We start from the raw sequence: 20,726 nt of genomic DNA, 5'->3' as shown, positions 1-20,726 counted from the left end.
GAAAATGTCTCCAGACATAGCCAATATCTCCTGGGGGCAAAATTGCCCCTATTTAAGAATCACTGTGCTAAGGAAAAGACATGAGGAGACCCTAACCTTCAATCTCCATTGGACACTGGGGTCAATGACTAAATTGAAATCTCCAGCACTTGACTGTGAGATATGTGGGCAGTTGTCTTCTAGTTGTAGTGTTGTCCTGAGGATGAAGCATTAGGTCTGTTCTGTATGGAATCCCTGGGTTGACTGGAAACTTCCCAATAGTCAGAGTTGTCCCAAGTTGAAATGAATGGTCTCAGGAGTGGCTGGACTCCCCTTAGGGGGCAGGCTGGATATCTTCTAATTGCTCTTCCAGAACCATCTAACCTCTTCTCCCCTGCTCTGTGCCCCAGAGTCTCACCTATAGGGACTCTATTGATGGGCTTCTTTGCCTTTTGGCTTCTAGTTGGAAGGACAGAGGAGATGAGGTCAGGGCATTCATTCCCCAGGTGCCCCCATCATGCAAGGTCACTGTGGGCTTGCTGTGCCCGTGACAAGGGTCTCAGCTACTGTGGGGTGGCCATCATTCAGAGTGCTCTGCCACTTGTGCCCAGGTGTGATAGGGAAGCATCTCAGGTACTAGCCTGGCTGCTCATTTGATCCTCATGAGGACCTTTAGGAAGGAGGTGCTAGTATTTTCTGCATATTGCTCATCAGAAAATTGAATTCTAGGGGGGTTGTGAATTTCCCAAGATCACTTGGCTATAAGTGGTAGAGCTGGGATTGAACACAGGAAATATGACCCACAGCCTGTGCTATATTAAACTACATAATTGTGCTCTCTCATTTACTGCTCACAATTCTAGGAAGTAGGTATCATCCTCTCTTTATAGTCCTTGTGTAGCATTGCTGTAATACAGTACAGGGGCTTGAGCCTCTGGTGCCTATAGTTTGTCAGTCTTGAAAAACTTGTTCATTCTCCCTTCTTGTCTGTGAATGAGAAATGTTTACAGTTTCCCGTACACTAAAAACTGCAACACATTGCTGAGAAAATTAAAGAAGACCTAAATAAGTGGAGATATATAATGTGTTCATGAATCAGGACATTCAATATATTGGTAAGATGTCAATTTCTCTGAACTGATTTGTAGATTCAGCATCATCCCAATCAAAATATCAGTAGGTTTTTTTTGGGTAGAAATTTACAAACTAATCTAAATTTCATGTAGAAGCACAAAGGATCTATAATAGCAAGATAAAACAAAACAAACAAAAGCAAAAAAGGGCAAACATATTGACAAAAGAAGAACAAAGTTGAAAGACTAATGTTACCTGACTTCAACACATTATAAAGCTACACTAGTCATGAGAGTGTGGTATTGGCTTAAAGATAGACAAATAGATAAATAGAACAGAAGTAGATCTCCACACATATCATAGACAATGGTGCAAAGAAAATTTAGTGGAGAAACATGGGCCTTTCAACAAATGGTATTAGTATAAGTGGATATCCATATCTAAAATAATGAACTTCAATCCATACCTCCCATCATGTAAGTATTAACCCAAAATGGATCAGAGATAAACATAAAACCGAAACCATAAACCTTCTGGAATAAAATACAGGAGAAATGTTTTGACCTTGTGTCAGGCAAAGATTTCTTAGATATCACACCAAAAGCATAATCCATAAAAGAACAAATTAATAAGCAGGACTTCATCAAAGTTAAAAATGTTTGCTCTTCCAAAGACACTGTTAATAGAATAAAAAGACAAGCCAGAGACAGGAAGAAAATATTTATAACACATGAATGTATCTAAAAAAATAATTGCATCCATAATGGATTTTAAGTCTCAAAACTCAATAATAAGAAAACAAACAACCCAATTTACAAAATGGACAAATTATATGAACAGACATATGACAAGTAAGCAAATGGAAAGATGCTCAAGATCATTAGTCATTAGGGAAATGCAAAGTAAAACCATGATAAAATAACACTCCACACATATTAGAATGGCTAAAATAAAAAGAAAAATCTGATCACACCAAGCTTGGCAAGGATATGGAAGAACTGGGGCTTTCAAATATTGCTGATGGGACTATAAAATGGTACAATTACTTTGGAACACACTCTTTCAGTTTCTTAGAAAGTTAGGTATATATCTACCATATGACCTAGTCATCTATTCCTAAGTTTTTACTCAAGAGAAAAGAAAGCACATATCCATAGAAAGACTTTTATACAAATGCTCATCAAGCTTTATTTCTAATCATCCCAAACTGGGAATAACCTAAGTTCCTATCAACAGGTGAATAAAATAGATAAATACACTGTGGTCCATTTATATAATGAATTCTACTTAGCAACAATGAAAACAAAATGAACTATTGATATATGCCACAACAGAGATGAAAACCAAAGTAATTATGCTGAGTAAAAGAATCCAAAAAACAAAATAAGTATGTACTGTGTGGTTAACTTAAATGAATGTCTAGGAATTGTGAATTAATAGATAATGACATGAAGAAGATCAATGGTTTCCTGGGAATGGAATAGGAATAGGAAGGGGCAGAAGATAAGATTGTAAAGGGCACAAGGAAACTTTTGAGGGTGATGATTATGTTCATTATCTTGATTGTGGTGATGGTTTTATAGGAGTATATGTACCTCAACATTATAAAAACATACACTTTAAATATGTGTAACATCTGTGGATATGGATTTATATGTGTGTGACAAGCTGGCATGAGGGTACAAGTGTATACAAACCCTTCTCCCTAGACACACAGGGGAAGCAGACACACAGACACAGACACATACACACACATAAATGGGGATAATGCTCTCGAGTTCTTATGCCATATTCTTCATTACTTCAGCCCTGCCCTCTATGTACTGTCTTATATATTCCTGAAGTTCTATACTAACTCAGACTTCATTTTCACTAGCACAAGTTTTGTGTGAAATCTAATGCCTCAAAAGTGCACAATATTCCAGAGTTGGGTGGAGAGTGGAGCAGGGACAGGGGTAAGATGCTAACCTATCACCCAGCAGGTGAGAGGTGCCACTTCACCTTTCAGCTCTGGAAACTGAATTTTGTAATGAGCTGTCACTGTATTTATCACCTAACAATTACTGCAACTGGATAAGGTGTGAAAAAACCTGGAAAACATTAGCCTGTCAACTACATTGGTATCTTTGATAAAGTTGTCTATGGTGGAGTCCCAGATACAATTGAAAATTAGTATGTGGCCTGTTAAAATGGTTTAGGTTCTTTCCATCCCTTCATTCTGCAGACTGCTTCTGCTTACAATATGGCAATTGTTTTGTCAGATCACTAAAGGCAGTCATATTATTAGAACATCTTGATCTTGACTTTATATATGGTTGAGTCAAAATTACATGTGCTGGTTCAGCTGCAGTTCAAAAAGAATAGAGTGAAGCCTGAACTGTTGCTGGGCTGCCTGCCCAGGTGTACCCCATAAGGTGATGTTTAACTTGAAGAATATACCATGGTCTATGGTCTGTTAGTTCCATAAAAGTGATTTTGTTGGCATGCTTATGGTGGAACCTGCTTACAACATCAATATAATTATAGTAATTTAAAATAATAATACAACTGGCAACTAGACCAGAAAGCTTTGAGGCAGGACTGTCAATAGACTCTCTGTATGAGGAGCCAAATTATCACAAAGTTGCTTGGTATCTACAGAATCAGTACAAAAGCTTTTACTTGATCTTAGAATATTACTGTCAATGGCTTGAGGCACTCTTATCCACAAAAGGGACAGTCTTGCCAAGGGAATCATAATGCTTTGGTGAACACTGCCAAGATTGTCTTCCTTAAATCTTCTAGGTTGATGGGCTCTGCCATTCAGAGGGCCTCTATGACTCTGATTCTTTTTACTGCTTCCTTGGCTAACTGCTGGGGTCCAACCCCAGTGGGTCCAGGGGTTCCCAAAGGTGTGGATGGAGTCGGCGAAGAAGGAATGACATGGAGGCAGCATTCAGTTCATCAGCGGCCTAGCCAGGATCTCTAGCCAAGTTCTGGTCAGGATCTCCAGCGAAGTTCTGGTTTGGATCTCCAGCGAAGTTCTGGTTAGGATCTCCAGCCAGGTTATGTGTCCATGTTCTCTTGCTAGGTTCTCCAAGTTCTCCAGCCAGGTTCTGTAGCCATGTTCCCTCGCTAGGTTCTCCAGCCAGGTTCTGTCCAGGTTCTCCAGCCAGGTTCAGTCACCAGGTTCTAGTCAGATTCTCTTGCCAATTTCTGTAGTCAGGTTCAGTCCAGGATCTTTTGCCATGTTCTCTCCAGCGAAGTTCTTCTGTCTCTAGGTTCTGTGTAGGTTCTGTCTTCTTGGTTCTGTCTTCTAAGTTCTGTCTTCTAAGTTCTGTGTTCTAAGTTCTGTGTCTTGCTGTCTTGTTACATCTGTATTTATACCAGTTGATTCAATCCTATCAATCTCTATTACAAAGGTTAGGGCGTTTCTTATCTCCATTCCAGGGAGTAAAGATTATGTAGCTTAAGCATGATTGTTCGTAGTTAAAGTGATTAATTACCCGCCTGGCACTTAGTTGAGGGGTTTTATTCCCTCCCTAACTTCAGGGGAAAATCCCTACCTGGGGAAACAACCTTTCTCAGAGAGGAGACCTTGGTTAAAACACATAGTGCCAAGAAGGTGAGCAAACATATTAAGAACAGTATGCCATATATGCCAGGTCCCTTGAAACAGCAAGCATGGACCGGCTCCCGGCAGCTAACCAATGCCTTCTGTTCACATAGTCTTTATCCAAACAGGCACGATGCAGACACTTAGTTTTCTGCTCACTAACTTACAACCATATATACATCTTTCTCATTACTGTACCCCCAGATCAGTGGGACTGTAATTTAGATGCTCCCACAGACTTCTCTTTTACATATAGATGGATGATTTCTTGGCTTACTTCTACTATTGGCTAAGTATATCCATTCTGTTTTATTAGTTTGCATGTATTTTATGTTCAATTTTACTAGTTTAATTACGAAAGTTACCTCCATCCCTTCTGCTCCCCATTCTGACCATTGATTTGAGCCCACGCTGTGCCATAAACTAACCTGTGATTCAGTAAACCCATTAATTTCACTGGCTGCAATATCACTGTTGATAAGATGGGCACAATATTCCCCCAACTTCTAAGGATAAAATTTCTTTTAAAGAGGGGAACAGTGAGCATGAAAAGGAGAGAATGTGAAAGAAAGAATAAAAAATGAAGGCATGGCCTGGCTGGTGTGGTTCAGTGATTGAGCATTTACCCATGAACCAGGAGGTTACGGTTCTACTGACCAGTTTCAGGCTTGATTCACAGTAGGGGGGTGTGCAGGAGACAGTTGATCGATTCTCTCTCATCATTGATGTTTCTATTTCTCTCACTCTCTCTATCTCCCTTCTCTCTGAAATCAATAAAAACATATTTTTTAAAAACTGAAGGCACATATAATTAAAACTTTTACTATTTTTAATATATGACCTGTAAATATATGAAATACTAGAGGCCCGGTGCACAAAATTCATGCACTGGGTCGGGGGATCCCTCAGCCTGGCCTTCGCTCTCGCACAATCCGGAATCCCTCAGGGGATGTCCCGGACCCCTGGCTCCTTACAGGTGGGCTCGCTGCTCCTTACCGCTTGGCTTGCTGCTCCGTAGTACTGCCACAGAGGTGGGAGAGGCTCCTGCCACTGCAACTGCTCTAGCCAGCCATGAGCCCGGCTTCTAGTTGAGCAGCACTCCCCTTGTGGGGGCAGCCCCTGCATTGAGCGTCTGTTTCCTGGTGGTCAGTGTGCATCATAGCGACCAGTTGTTTTGGTAGTTCCACCATAACGGTCGCTTAGGTTTTTATTATATAGATGTTTGTATTTTGGAAAAGGAAGCTAAATAAGGTAATGTAATCTGGCACAGTTGTAAATCTATTATCATTGTTACTTGATTTTATGTAATAAGAAATGTTTAGATTAAACCAGCCCCTTAATTTTCAGCCAAGTGGGAGATACAATTTTTTTTTATTTTTTATTTTTTTATTTATTTTTTATTTTTTTAAAATATATTTTATTGATTTCTCACAGAGAGGAAGGGAGAGAGACAGAGAGTTAGAAACATCGATGCGAGAGAAACATCGATCAGCCGCCTCCTGCACATCTCCCACTGGGGATGTGCCCACAACCCAGGCACATGCCCTTCACCGGAATCGAACCTGGGACCCCTCAGTCCGCAGGCCGACGCTCTATCCACTGAGCCAAACCGGTTTCGGAGGGAGATACAATTTTTATTTATTTTTCCTGGCTAGCTGTTATGGTAGAGTAGGGAGACCTCAGAATGTTAAGTAGTTTGCCTAAGACCCTTCAAACTAAGAGACTACCTTCAATAAGTTGGGAAAATTGGACAGATACATGCAAAAAAAATGAAACTAGCCCACCAACTTACACCATACACAAAAATAAACTAAAAATGGATAAAAGACTTAAACATAAGAAAGGAAATTATAAAAATCTTAGAAGAATCCATAGGTAGCAAAATATCAGACATATGTTGTAGCAGTATCTTTACCAATACAGCTCCTAAGGCAATGGAAACTAAGGAGAAAATAAACAAATGGGACTACATCAAAATAAAAAGCTTCTGCACAGCAAAAGAAACCATCAACAAAACAAGAAAGCCCACTGCATGGGAGAACATATTTGCCAATGCTATTTCAGATAAGGGTTAAAATCTCCAAAATTTACAGGGAACTCCTACAACTTAACAAAGTGAAGGTAAACAATCCAATCAAAAATGGGCAAAGGCCCTAAATAGACACTTTTCTAAAGTGGACATACAGAAGGCCGAGGGACATATGAAAACATGCTCAGAGTCACTAGTCATCCAAGAGATGCAAATCAAAACAACAATGATATACCACTCATACCTGTCAAAATGGCTATCATCAGCAAATCAACAAGTGACAGGTGCTGGCAAGGATGTGGAGAAAAAGGAACCCTAGTACACTGCTGGTGGGAATGCAGATTGGTGCAGCCACTGTGGAAAACAGTATGGAGTTTCCTCAAAAAATTAAAAATGAAACTCCCATTTTACCCAGTGATCCCACTTCTAGGAATATCCCAAGAAATCAGGAACACCAATCTGAAAGGATATATGCACCCCTATGTTCATAGCAGCACAATTTACAATAGCTAAGATTTGGAAAAAACCTAAGTGCCCATCAGTACATGAGTGGGTTAAAAAATGGTGGTACATCTATACAATGGAATACTACACTACTGTAAAAAAAAAGGACCTCTTACCATTTGCAACAGCATGGATGAACCTGGACAGCATTATGCTAAGCAAAATAAGCCAGTTGGAGAAAGATAAATATCACGTGATCTCATTCATTTGTGGAATATAATTAACAACATAAACTAATAAACAAAAATAGAGCCAGAGGAAAAAAATATTTTAGAATATAATAGAAGTAATCCTGTTAATTGCAGATTTTTAATATTTCCTACAACTTTTGTGATATTACACTGTATTAGTTTTGGTATTATTATTATATTTAAAATATTTTTTTCTTGAAATATTAATGTTTATTGCATGTAGTATTATATTTAAATCATTTTTCTTGAAATATTAATATCTATTGCAGGTAACATTATTATATTTAAAACTAGAGGCCCAGTGCACAAAAATTGTGCACTGGGGGTGGGGGTGGTCCCTCAGCCCGGCCCATGCCCTCTCGTAGTCTGGGAGCCCTCGGGAGATGTCTGACTGATGGCTTAGTGATGCTGCGGAGAGGCTCCTGCCACTGCCACTGCACTTGCCAGCCAGCCATGAGCCCGGCTTCTGGCTGAGTGGTGCTCTCCCTGTGGGTGCGCATTGGCCACCACGGGGAAGCTCCTGTGTTGAGCGTCTGCCCTCTGGTAGTCAGTGTGCATCATAGCGACCAGTCGTTCTGCCATTTGGTCAATTTGCATATTAGCCTTTTATTACATAGGATATTTTTTTCTTGCAATATCAATGTTTATTGTAACATTATTATATTTAAAATATTTTTCTTGAAATAAAAAGAAAAGTAAAATAAAATGAAAACATAAAAGAAAAAAACAACATCAACAATAACAACAACAACAAAAAACGAAGAGATTACTATGCAGCCTTTACTCAATGTCAGATCTCCAGGTTGAAATTTTAAAGTCCAGGCAAAAAATCCAGATATATAACCTTTGTAATGATAAATTCAGACTTAAAAAAAAATAGGTACATAAGTAAGTGTTCACTAGACATTGATATAGATCAGTGATGGCGAACCTTTTGAGCTCGGCGTGTCAGCATTTTGAAAAACCCTAACTTAACTCTGGTGCCGTGTCACATATAGAAATTTTTTGATATTTGCAACCATAGTAAAACAAAGACATATTTTTGATATTTATTTTATATATTTAAATGCCATTTAACAAAGGAAAATCAACCAAAAAAATGAGTTCGCGTGTCACCTCTGACACACATGTCATAGGTTCGCCATCACTGATATAGATGGTCACAGGTGAGGAGAAGGTTTATCCACATTTCCACACAGAAGTGCTTTCCACCAGTGAAGCACGGCTCTTCAGACAGCTGTCTGACTCTCCAAGGAGACCATCCTTGCTGCACCCCGTTCCTCTTTCTTTATTAGGTATTGTTTGTGAGTCTGTTTCTTCTCACATTTGATCTCAACTATGAAGAGGACAATCTTTCAATGTAATAGCTGCAAACCAGGCTGACATTCAGAATTGCTCTCCCTATAAAATTCTGTCTCCTCCCTCTCAGCTATCTTGACAGAATCAAGCACAAAATGCAACCTTAAAGGTGACTTTTGGCCTCTGAATAAAGCATTACAGGGTATTCTGTTTCTATTTTTCTTGACTTTCCGAGAAGTAATTTTATATCCCTTAGGAGCCAAGAAGCCTTTCCCGTAATTAGGGTTTGCTACTGGCACTTGCTCCTTAAAACATTCATCTGTCCAGTTCTCAGACTGAGCGCACAGCACCGGAACCATGGGAATCAGAGCAGGGTGGTCACAGTCCTCCTCACCCTGGAATCCTGATTAGAAAGTTCTAGAAACAATGCTCCAATTGTATCTTGAGATTTCTGGAATTAATAGGAATGGATGAGAGGACTCTTGGCTAGCACTGAACTGAACTGTCACTGATTAACTGTGTGTAACTTACGTTCTCTGGGTCTTGATTGCTTCAATTAAAACAAATAAAACTTGAAGGGATTGAAAGCAAAGGGCACCTAAGGACTCTCTTAGGCAAACACCACTAGCATCTTTGTGCTTCTCTACATTTCTCGGCCTTGTTTGGGCCAATAGAATGCTGGTGGAAGTTAGTTACTCCACTTTTCTGTCCTGCTCCCTATAATGTCTCATACCCTCTACCTCCCTATCTACACAGATGAAAGTGAAGGCTGCTGAGATGATGGGGCCACATGATGGCAGAAAACCAGATCCCCGAGGAGAGCTGCACATTGACTGTCAAAGGAGTGAGAACTAAGCTGTGCTGTGCTAAGCCTCTGAGATTATAGAGTTGACTTCTTACTGCAGCTTACTGCAGTCCTACTCTAACTCATGCATTCTTCCAGCTATAAAATTCTGTGTATCTAAGGAATGGCAGCTTTCAGGACAGAGGTGGAAAGAGATCTGAGCACAGGAAGGAAGCACTAGACGTAAACCTATTGTTTAATTGGATGTCTTACTCAAAGATGCTTCTCTAAATGAGCCAGTGTAAAGACTGAGTGGGGACTCCAGGTAGCACTTAAAGGACGGTTCCTTCTAGTGTGACAGTGACTCTGTGTGTGTTATAAGGCCCTGGTCAAATGTGGAGAAATATTTTTAAAAATTAGAATGAAGGCAGGTTGTGAGAAAATGATGCCAGAAACCTCCTTCATCAATAAGAGAACTCAGAATGAGTCTAAGAATGAAAAAGCTCACCAATTCCTGCACTGTAATGCTCATCTGAGAGATGATGAGTACAGAGCCACCTGAGTCTTCTCAGTGATTGTCTTATAATATTTTTGTTGTGCTGCTTCAAGAATTTTTTTTGGGGGGCTCATATGGAAAGTGATTAGGTCTGGTGGATATTGATCATTTGGGGAAAATAGACTGTTCCTTTCATGTTCTTAGATTAATCCTTTTTCCGAATGGATTCCCACAGATAACATTTTCATCTTGACATATTTTTACCGAGTGAAAGTACCATTTTCAAGAAACCCCCAAAGTTTCATATTTTAGAATAAATGAGGCCTCTCTGTGGGAGCAGAAAGCCACAGAAGACACTGGGAAACCACATGGCCCGTGTTAAATCAGGAAAATGTCTGGTGGGGAAGTGAAAGCCCATCTATGCTCAGGGGTCACTTTCTGTGTTCCAGCTCCTGTTTACTTTCCGGACCTTGGTCAGTGTCTTTTTGACAGTATAATTTCTACAATGCAGCTGGGCTTTGTGACCCATAATCAAATGCAGGAAGCCTTCAGCAGTCCCATCCAGGGAGCTCAGTCTTACTTGATTTAAATGAGAAAGTTAAGTCTCCGTCCAGATGAGCCTGTTTGCAGGCCCGGTGAGTCTCACACCTGCAGGACACTCCATCTCTGAATGTGCTTTCCATTTCCCAGACAAGCTCCGGGGATCCACCCCCAATAAAATTCTTGTCTGCCCTAAATTGCCTTGTAGTTATAATTTATACCTCAATAAAACTACCTCTTAAAAAAGAGAAATGGCTTGATTCTTTGGACATAAGTTATACAAGGGGGAGAGGTTTCTGTGATGTGATGGGCACATCCACACCAACAGAACAAATGACAATGTGGGGGAGTGGAAGTGACCTCTGGCATCTTCTAAGCACCCGACTCCCATTCCTACTGAGATGATATCCACAGCCTTGAGCTGGAGCCTTGACATTTTCTGGGGATCAGAAACCCCCATGGAGTTTGCTAAAATTGTGCACTCTTGGTTTTCACCCTAGATCCTCTGAATTAGATTCACTGGAGGAGTGGGGGGCATGTTCAGGAAGCAATATTTTAATATTCTTTATAGGTGATTCTGATCGCACCAGAATTTGAAAAACATTTTTCAAGTCAGGAGATCAAACCTCTATTTCTGGGTTGTGATTGATGATCACCAATGAACTATTTGCTAAAAGAAAGCGAAGGGAACTAAATATTTTCAGATGCCTTTTTTGGTGTGTCAAGCATTGTACCAGACACTCTAAGTATATATTTTTATTTGAATCTTGCTATAGTGCAACAAAATTGGTATTATTATCCTCATTTTTAAGAGGAGAAATTGTAGGTTCAGAGATGGCACAAAATATCAGTAAATGGTGGGGCAGAGATTTGAACCTAGATCTCCTTTGGCTCCAAAGAACATACTTTTCCCACCAAGTCACACTCACTGACCATCCTGCTGGGTATTTCTATTTGTCTAGCATTGGACCAAATGTTTGAGGGTTTATAATAGGTCACCCTTTGACCTATTAAGATACATTGTGAGAAATTTCTTAAGAAGCTAATAGTAAGTTCTCCCATTCACTTGGAGAAATTCTGCTATGGACACTGCAGTGTACTGAGCAGAGACACTGCTTTGTCTCAATCATTTGTCACCTCCTGAAAACTTGGTGACTGGCAGCTCTCAACTGAGTCTCCTCCTGAGCTGGTCTTCAGCTGAAGAGAGCCTTTTAATGCACGTCATGCCTCCTCCCTGGGACAGCCCACATCCTACGTCTGGTTCAGGCAGGGGTATAAAGGCCCAGGCCTTTGCTTCAATTCCAGAGAACTCTGACGGACCACCCCAGCCTCAGTGAGCCTACGCAGCTAGTCAGGGCCTTTATTATAACAGCGCTACAGCCCACCTCTCCTTCTGCCTAATCCTGTGTCCTGGCTGCCTGTGAATGGTCCCAAGAGTGCTCCCCACAAACCTCCTGCATCCAAATCTCCACCCCTCCTGAATTTACTTCTCTGGGAGCTCAACCAGTGATGTTGTTAGGTCAAATTTTTCTTGTGGATACATTGTGCTTATGCTTATGCACTATTATGGGCTGAATTGTGTCCCCATGCACCCCTCTTCCCGTTCAGATGTTGACATCCTAACTCCTAGTATCTCAGAATGTGACTGTACTTGGAGATAAGGCCTTTAAAGAGGTGATTATGGTTAAATAAGACTATTAGAGTGAACCCTAATTCAGTATGACTGGTATCCTTATAATAAGAAAGGAGATTAGAACAGACACACACAGAGGAAAGGCCATGCGAAGACACAGTGAGAAGATGACCATCTACAAGGCAAGGAGAGAGGCCTTAGAAGAAACGAAACCTACTGACACCTTGGTCTTGAACTGTCAGCCTCCAAAACTGTGAGAAAATTAATTTCTGTTGTTTTGGTCATGTAGTCTATGGCACTCTGTTATGGCAGATGGAGCAGACTAATAAAGGTAGATTAGAACTCTTCTTCATTTCAGTCCCTATTTTTTCATCTTTACTCTCACAGAACAATCTAGAAAGAGGAACAGATGAAATTGCCATCTATAATAATAAAAGCATAATATGATAATTAGACCAGATGTCCTTCCAGATGACTTTTCAGACAAATCTGGGGTGTGAGGGAAGCCCTATTCCTGAGTGCCAGAGGGAAGCCGGTGCCTGCAGCTGGGGGAAGGAAGGCCTACTCTTGCACAAATTTTGTGCATCAGGCCTGTAGTTTAGGTATAAGGAGGTAAGGTATTAATTCTCAGTAGATAGTCTTCATATTCTGTAAAATATGTCAGAATAATAATATTTTTTAAAAGGTGAGAAAAAGAGCATATGACTTACTCCACTTTACTGCATCTTCCTTTTCAGGACATTTATTACAAACAGATGGCATATGTAAATACATAGTCTGATGGCTCTTTTGGACCTGAGTTGAACTTGAATTTAATGGGGGAAAAAATAACAAAATTTTCAAGTTCTGACAGTCAATGCTTTTTGGCCTCTGTGAGGCAACAGTTCAGTCTGGCTTTTTTTTTTTTTTTTCCTTTCTTTAGATTAACCATAACAGACCATGTCCAACTGCCAGCTTCCCGCCTTAGTATAAAGGGGAAGAGTAAGGAATGCAAAAATAAGTTTTACAGTTTTTCCATTTTTCTGAGCCAGCTCCTTTACATCCCCAGTAGTGCATTGGAAAATGTTTGACTACCAGCTTTCTGAAAATGAAACCAAACCAAACTGCCCTGATGTATAGTCTTTGCTAATTTCTGTGGTGTAAATACCCCCACCATGGCCCTCATCAAGCTACCTAGGTGAACTCACTGAAAAGGTGGAGCACAGTTAGACTGGGGAACTGGAACTCGCTGCTCCCACACTGCTGATTCCTGCAGGAAGGCAGAAGAAGGCTGCCCATGCTGGCCTCCCTGCAGCTCTCTCATGGCCCTGCTGGCATGAGCATGGGCTCTCCACTTTCTCATTGGTATTTGCAGTTACCTCAGGCCTGGCTGTTATTTGCTGAGTGTGTGTGTGTGTGTGTGTGTGTGTGTGTGTGTGTGTGTGTGTGTAAAGGGTTTCTTAAAGGATTTTGCTGGCCATGCCCTCATGGTATACTCATTGTTGTTGCTAGAACCAGAAAATCCCAACACCAGGGAGCTCAGGGGAGCAACCAAGTCTAGCCAGAGCCAGATTCCCACAGGCCCATTCTCTCATCAGGCCTTTCCTCACACTTTCTGCCACTTTCTTCCTTTAATAATTTCTTTTAGCTGCATAGAATACTCTTTCTGTGCTACAGAACTCTGGGGTGGGGGCAGTGAGGGATGACCAAATGACTGAACAGCAGGCTGTGTGAGGCGACCAGGCTGGCAGGGGGGTTAGTGAGGGATGACCAAACAACTGAATATCAGGCTGAATGGGGCGACCAGGCCGGCCAGTGGGGGGCAGTGAGGGGTGACCAAACGACTGAATAGTAGGCTGTGTGGGGTGACCAGGCCAGCAGGGGGGCCAGTGAGGGGCGACCAGGCCAGCAGGGGGGCATTTTGGGGCAACCATGCTGGCAGGGGGCGCAGTTGGGGGTGACCAGGCCAGCAGGCAGAGGTGGTTAGGGGTGACCAGGCAGGCAGGCATGCAGGTGAGCAGTTAGGAGCCAGCAGTCCCAGATTGTGAGAGGGATGTCCAACTGCAGGCTTTGGCCCGATCCTCAGGGGCATCCCCCGAGAGGTCCTGGATTGGAGAGGATGTAGGCTGGGCTGAGGGGACCTGCCCCCCCCCCCCATGCACGAATTTCGTGCACCAGGCCTCTGGTCAACATATATTTGTTATAATACCAATCGATGTCCCACTCTCACAATGAACATTGCTAATGTTCATTGCAGGGACTCATATGGGATGAAATACTGGCTTACTTTACAGCATACTATGCTTCTTTCTCTCTCTTTCTCTCCCCTCACCTTCCCTTCTGCTGTTTTTGTCTTCATTTAATAAAACTGGTTGAGTAGGTATTAAACAATGAGAAGAGATGATTTTCATTTAACTCTTCATTAAGAAATTAATATTCATGCCAAATGATTTAAGGAATCACAAATAAATGCAATTTGTTCCAGTTCAGATTTGTAATTTGGTTTGGTTAAAGCCACGGAAGTGTCTGATTCTGTGACAGATTTTTGTTATAGAATTCCAGGACTAGGTTTTTGTTTTTTAAAACCGATTTTCACAGAGAGAGAAGGGGAGAGGGAGAGTGAGAAACATCAATGTGAGAGTGGGACATTAAGTGGCTGCTTCCTGCATGCCTGGCACTAAGGATCCAGTCTGCAACCTGGGCATGTGCCCTGACCAGGAACCTTTTGGTGCATAGGATGACACCCAACCAACTGAGCCACACTGGCCAGGGCAGGACTAGGGGGGATTTTTAAAGAGGTCATTACTTTACTTTAGAACATCATGGTAATATGATAATCTAATCGTTTTTTAAAGATTTCCATAGAAATTCTTTAAATACTTATCAAAATGTTTAAAGAAAACATCTGACATTTTACTTAACGTACAGCTGTTCCCCCTGCAAGTGAAATCGGGCCCTTTCTGGAATGATGTGCCTGCCCAGTACTTACTTATTTGTGTTGATGGATACAGACAAAAATGAATGATCTGAGCACATAAAGGAATTATTTTTCTTTTGAGCACATGTTACTTTGTGTACATTTTCTCATTTCATCCTCAATATAATCCTCCTATCACCATTTTATAAATTTAGAAACAGAGATTCAAAAGGGCCAAGTAACTGGCTCATGGTTACTGTACTGATAGATGTAAGCGTGAAGGCATCAATCCAGGTCTGCCTGGCCCCAATGCTGCTGTGCCATGCCAGGCTGCCTGCCTCCCTTAGATGTCAATTAATAGGTGCAATTGCATATCACTTCTTCTACTTTATTTCCACAAAACCTTTAGGGAGCCTTAGTTAGATAGGAGAATTGGCCATTTTAACCCTAACCACCACATAAGCCACGCTGATTTTTTTTATTTTTATTTTTGGAATGGCTGAATGGAAGGGGAATGGTTTAAAGGTGATTGGCAGACAGGAAAAGGAGGCACCAGAGAACTGGATAATCCATAACCAAAATGATCAGCCTCTGAAAAGGTCAGCGAGTCAGCTTCCAGCCCTGCTTGGGCACTAATCATACTGAGCAGAACGCTCCAGCTGTGCCCAGAAGACTGCCTCCCCAGAGATTTCTGAGTGGAAGGGGCTGCCGTGGGCACGGTGTATCCATATAAAAAGATTCACCTAACAGGAAAATCTGGTGGCCTAAGATCAACCTTTTAGTTTCAAATATTGAGTTGTAATCCTGGGTGAGAACGAAACACCATTGGTATTATTGTTCAATGGAATTAGTCTGAGTTGAACTGGACAAAAGGCGAACACACCAAAAGTATGTTTTTGTCATCAGTACTCACCCTTGCCCACATTGTCCCAGGTGATTCTCTCTTTTAAGCCAAGGAATGTTGGAGCTCCGGATCTTGAAAAGGACAATTCCAGTGCTTTATCTGCTGACCAGTTTCTTCCTTTTCATAACTCTAAAGAATACACGATGTCCTCACGCCGGGCATACCATTACAGAATTCACAGCTCCCTGAACCTGAAAAAAAAAGTTAGAATCATGGAAATGGGTAAACTCTAGGAAAGGCTGAGACACTTTTCATCATTTAAGGATTGTGTTATAGCAGTTGGAAAAGCCACTTTCATATCTCATGAAAGGAATCCATCACTCATTCATTCATGCCATCAAAAAAAGGAGTTATGAAGTTTTCACTACGCATTAGCTGGAACTTCAAGGACAGATAAAATAAGGAGCTGTTCTCAACGAACCCACAGTTTAGTAAGGAGAACCAAAAAACGCAATGCAATTAAATGTCACAGGTACTCTGTGGAATAGGAAGTGGGTCTGGTGAGGGCACAAAAGAGGGAAAGGTGAACTTCAGGAGGAGTCTTGAGTGGTGTCTGCCAGGTGTTTTTCTTTTTGGGGCAGAATAGGAGGAGTGAGTGATCCTTCATAATCCGCAACTTTATTCCTGTCATTGATTTAACCAGTGGTTCTCAACCTTCTGGCCCTTTAAATACAGTTCCTCATGTTGTGACCCAACCATAAAATTATTTTCGTTGCTACTTCATAACTGTAATGTTGCTACTGTTATGAATTGTAATGTAAATATCTGATATGCAGGATGGTCTTAGGTGACCCCTGTGAAAGGGTCGTTCGACCGCCAAAGGGGTCGCGACCCACAGGTTGAGAATCTCTGGATTTAACCTTTCCCCCTCCTCTACCCCACTGCCTCACTGGTTCCCTTTAAACAAATCTAATATGTTGCTACTTTTATCATTCTGAAGCCTCTGAGCATGTCTGACTCTACCTCTCAGCAGCAACTTGCAAAGGTTACCGGAATCCTATGCTTTTCCTGTTTCCTGAAAATGAGGAAAACTGGTGTTTTGGCACTGTGGCTTTTAAACAGCTTAGAAGCAAAGCCCAGAATATGATTTTTTGGGGAATTGCCTGGGCTTTGGTTGGTTAGTACTGGCTAGTTTTCACCCCCCTTTCATCATCTCACAGCCATAAAGTTCAGTTTGGGGATGGGGTGTGTGTGTGTCTGGGTCTTTATGGACCTTCATTGAAATGTATATTCTTAGAAAAACACTGATACTTAAACCATGTGGGGCACACAGAAATCGTTTTCAGGATCAGGAAGCTGAACATTTGTAAAAGGAAAATGTTTTTCCTATCAAGAATGAAAATACCCCAACTAAATGGATGTTTTAAGATGTGGAACAGAAAAATAAGGGTTGTTTTGGCACATAGTGGAAGTCCAGCGAACTGTGTAATGGACCTACTCAGCTGCCCTTATGGGGGAAAAAGTCTTCCTAGAACTGTTTTCCAAACGGAGGGTAATTAGAGTTGGTCTCCTTTCACTTCTACTAGAATGGAGCAGCCTCCTGTAATTTTGGTTTGATAAACACAGTATTTATAACTCTGGTTAAGGGGGGAAAGGAATTTTCCTCTGAGGCACTTGCCATGGCCAGGCAAGAGGACATGGGCCGTGACTCATTTGCTCTGCCTGAACTCAGCCATGGTCACCCAAGAGTGTTGGCTCCAGACGGCAGGGAATCAGCAGTGAGAGTTATTGTGTTTTCAACATTCTGTCCATTTCCCCCTAAGGGACTCACACCTTGAGACATTTTAACTGAACAAGATGTCTGAGCTTAAAGGCAGCTATTCATAGCGGGTTTGTCTGTGAGGAACCCATAAATTACAGCACAAGGAATAATATATATATATATATATATATATATATATATATATATATATATATATTATATGTAGCAAGATTTCATAAAACTTTATTGTGAAATATAACATGCCTACAGAAAACTGTATAAACCAAATGTAGAGCTTAATAAATTGTTATGAATGTAATTGCCACCCAGGTCAAGCCATTGAATGCTGCTAGGACCCAGAAGTTTTCTGGGTGCCCTTCCCAATACAACCCCCCTCTTTTCTCTATATGCAGTACTTCCCTAAGCTCCATGCAGGGAGACCTTGTGTTGGGTTTTGTATTTTTTTATATTGATTTCAGAGAGAAAGGGAGAGAGAGATAGAAATATCAATGATGAGAAATCACTGATTGGCTGCCTCCTGCACGCCCTACATTGACCCCACACTGGGGATTGAGCCCACAATCCAGGCATATACCCTGACTAGGAATTGAACCATGACCTCCTGGTTCATAGATCAATGCTCAACCACTGAGCCATGCCAGCCAGGATGGGCCTTCTGTGTTTGAACTTCTAGCTTCCCCCAGCTGTGTCCCTTTCCAAGGAGAGAGGAGTTCGAATGGCCAAGAGGCCATGTCTATCTGGGATCCATGATACCTTTTCTAACCATGGACCAAGTACAGGGACATTTGGATTCCTTGTCCAAATGAGTCTATACCCACTTCCAGGTCTTCCAGGCCTCTCCCTCAGGTCTACCTTCCTGAGGGTTGAGGAGCTCTGGATGTAGGTTAGACTTTGAGACTAGGGAATGTACATACATGAATTGATGGGATGGAGAGATTATGGGGGGAGTAGGTGGGTGGCCCCTGGGGCCTGGGGGCTGCTTCTTCTTGTGTCACATGTTCCAGTGAGAAGGTCTAAGAATTTAAAGTCTGTCTTGCCTTCCAGATTGCCATGCTGAGATATTTGTGGAGGTAAGAAGGTAGAATATCTTTCATTTAATAGCCAGTAAGTTTAATTTACAAGTTTAAATATTTAGGCTTTTGATATGAAGTTCTCCATTTAAGCCCCACAAATGTTAGAGGTGAGCCTGCTCAAAAGTAACAATCCTATTGTGAAAATCCCCTCTGTGTCCTTTATACTTTACTCACTTAAGTTTGCATTCCTGTCCACTGCTTTTGAAATTCTGAGTCATACAGTATGTACTAGCATTCTTTTATGTTGGCTTCTTCTCAGCATTATGTCTGTGAAATCCAGCTATCTTGTTGCCTATTGTTTAGCCTTTAATTTTATAGTTGTTTAGTATTCCATTGTATGAATATTCATCCATTTTAATGCTCATGGCCACTTGAGTTGTCTCCAATATTAGGCCATCATGAATAATACTGTTAAGTAGATCTTTATTTTTGTTGTGCATATACATATAAATGGAAGTGGTGGATAATAGATATGCATATCTTCAACTTTAATGGAAAATGTCAAACTTTTTTCCAAAGTGGTTGTACTAATTTGTATGCTCACCAGCAGAGTATGAGAGTCCCCATTGCTCTTGAAAATGTTTTGTTTTTTGTTTGTTTGTTTGTTTGTTTTTCAGTTTTCTTTTTTTAGTTTTAACCAATCTGTACTAGGAATATTTTAAGTACACTACTAAAATTTTCTTATATTTCTGTAATTTGCATGTTAATATACCAAAGTGATTCTAATAACTTGGAGTTCCAAGTTGAGTGCTAATAGCATCAATAGAAGTACATAACAATAACTGCAATATTTAGAATAATACCCACATTTTTATTTGAAATATGGTAGCTAAGAGAAAATCTGTAGCCTTGGAAGATTCACAGTAATAAAATTCAAATAAACAGGGTTGGCCCTTACAGCATTTGGAAATGACACTCATATTAGCAGACTGACCTAGCTGGTGAACCAACATGCCAAATATGCATTTGGTATTGACATCCTTTCACAGGGGTATGTATATCCCAGTGCATGCTCTGACCGTTGTGACAGCACTGGGCACAAATCGCTGAATTACCCAGCTGCGACCAGTCAGGACCACCTTAGAGTAGGAAGATCAGCTGGGAAGCTCATCAGCTTGCAGCTCATTAGCACATCACATCTGGTAACATCTGTTCCTACAGGAGGCAGCAATAACCATGTACTGTGGCCAACAGAAAACAAAGGATATGCTCAAGCCTCTTCAGCAGAAATAGGCATAGCCTCCTCACTTCACACTTCCTTCTCCAACAACTTGGGCCTCTGAGCTTTCTTCCTCTTACAAATATCCTCAACCTCCTTGCCACTTTCTCCTTTTAGTGCATCCTCCTGGGCAAAGCCCAGCCCTGGATGAACTCAGTTGTTTACTTTCTTTACTTCAATTGCCAAGCTGTTGAGCATTGCTGGAAAACCACACACCCTGCAGATGATGCCATTATAAACTATGGTCACCAACACCATCTGGGCCCTTGTTACTGTTGGGCAGCCATTCCTTGTTCTCCTGGTCAGCTCACCCTCCCATTCTCCCATTTTTCTATTATAATGACAACAGGTCCTCTTCTGTAATGACACATTGGGTACCTACTCTAGACATAGGGTGCTGTTGTCTGTTATGCATGGGGCAATTTCAGACTTCCTCTGTTCTCCTTAAGTCTCTGGTTTCATCGCCTGCCCCTCTACTGAGCCCCAATCCCAAACTCCATTGTCAGCCTCAATAGGCAATCTCTCCTCCCACTCCATGGAGAAGGCAGGCACCATCTGAAGGGAACTCTCCCTCTCCATCTGCAGATTCATTTTGCATCCAAACTTATCCCTTTCTTCTCCCCACTTCCTTGTGACAATACTGCAAGGGTCTCCTTTAGTGCTCAAGCTTATCCCTCTACCTGGCTACAACATCTTCTCAAGGATATCTTTCTACACCCCCCCTCCCCCTCCTGTCTTCTTTCCAGCAGTGGTCAAATAGGCTCCCATCTTTTCCTTAAGAACCTGG

At 41.4% G+C, this 20,726-nt stretch overlaps 1 protein-coding gene across 1 annotated transcript in view; it reads right to left on the bottom strand.

Annotated features, from left to right (window-relative positions):
* NEDD9 (neural precursor cell expressed, developmentally down-regulated 9) overlaps positions 1-20,726 on the bottom strand; it is a 182,335-nt gene that overhangs the window by 102,634 nt on the left and 58,975 nt on the right. Inside the window, exon 2 of the mRNA XM_036347075.1 lies at positions 15,934-16,115. Within this exon, the coding sequence (XP_036202968.1) occupies positions 15,934-15,945 (12 nt within the window). The 5' untranslated portion in view covers positions 15,946-16,115. The remainder of the gene's footprint in view (positions 1-15,933; positions 16,116-20,726) is intronic.

Source organism: Myotis myotis, unplaced genomic scaffold (assembly GCF_014108235.1).
Source record: "Myotis myotis isolate mMyoMyo1 unplaced genomic scaffold, mMyoMyo1.p scaffold_m19_p_2, whole genome shotgun sequence".
Taxonomy (NCBI): Eukaryota; Metazoa; Chordata; class Mammalia; order Chiroptera; family Vespertilionidae; genus Myotis; species Myotis myotis.
Note: the sequence above shows the minus strand (reverse complement) of the source record. Positions and strands in the feature narration are given on the sequence as shown.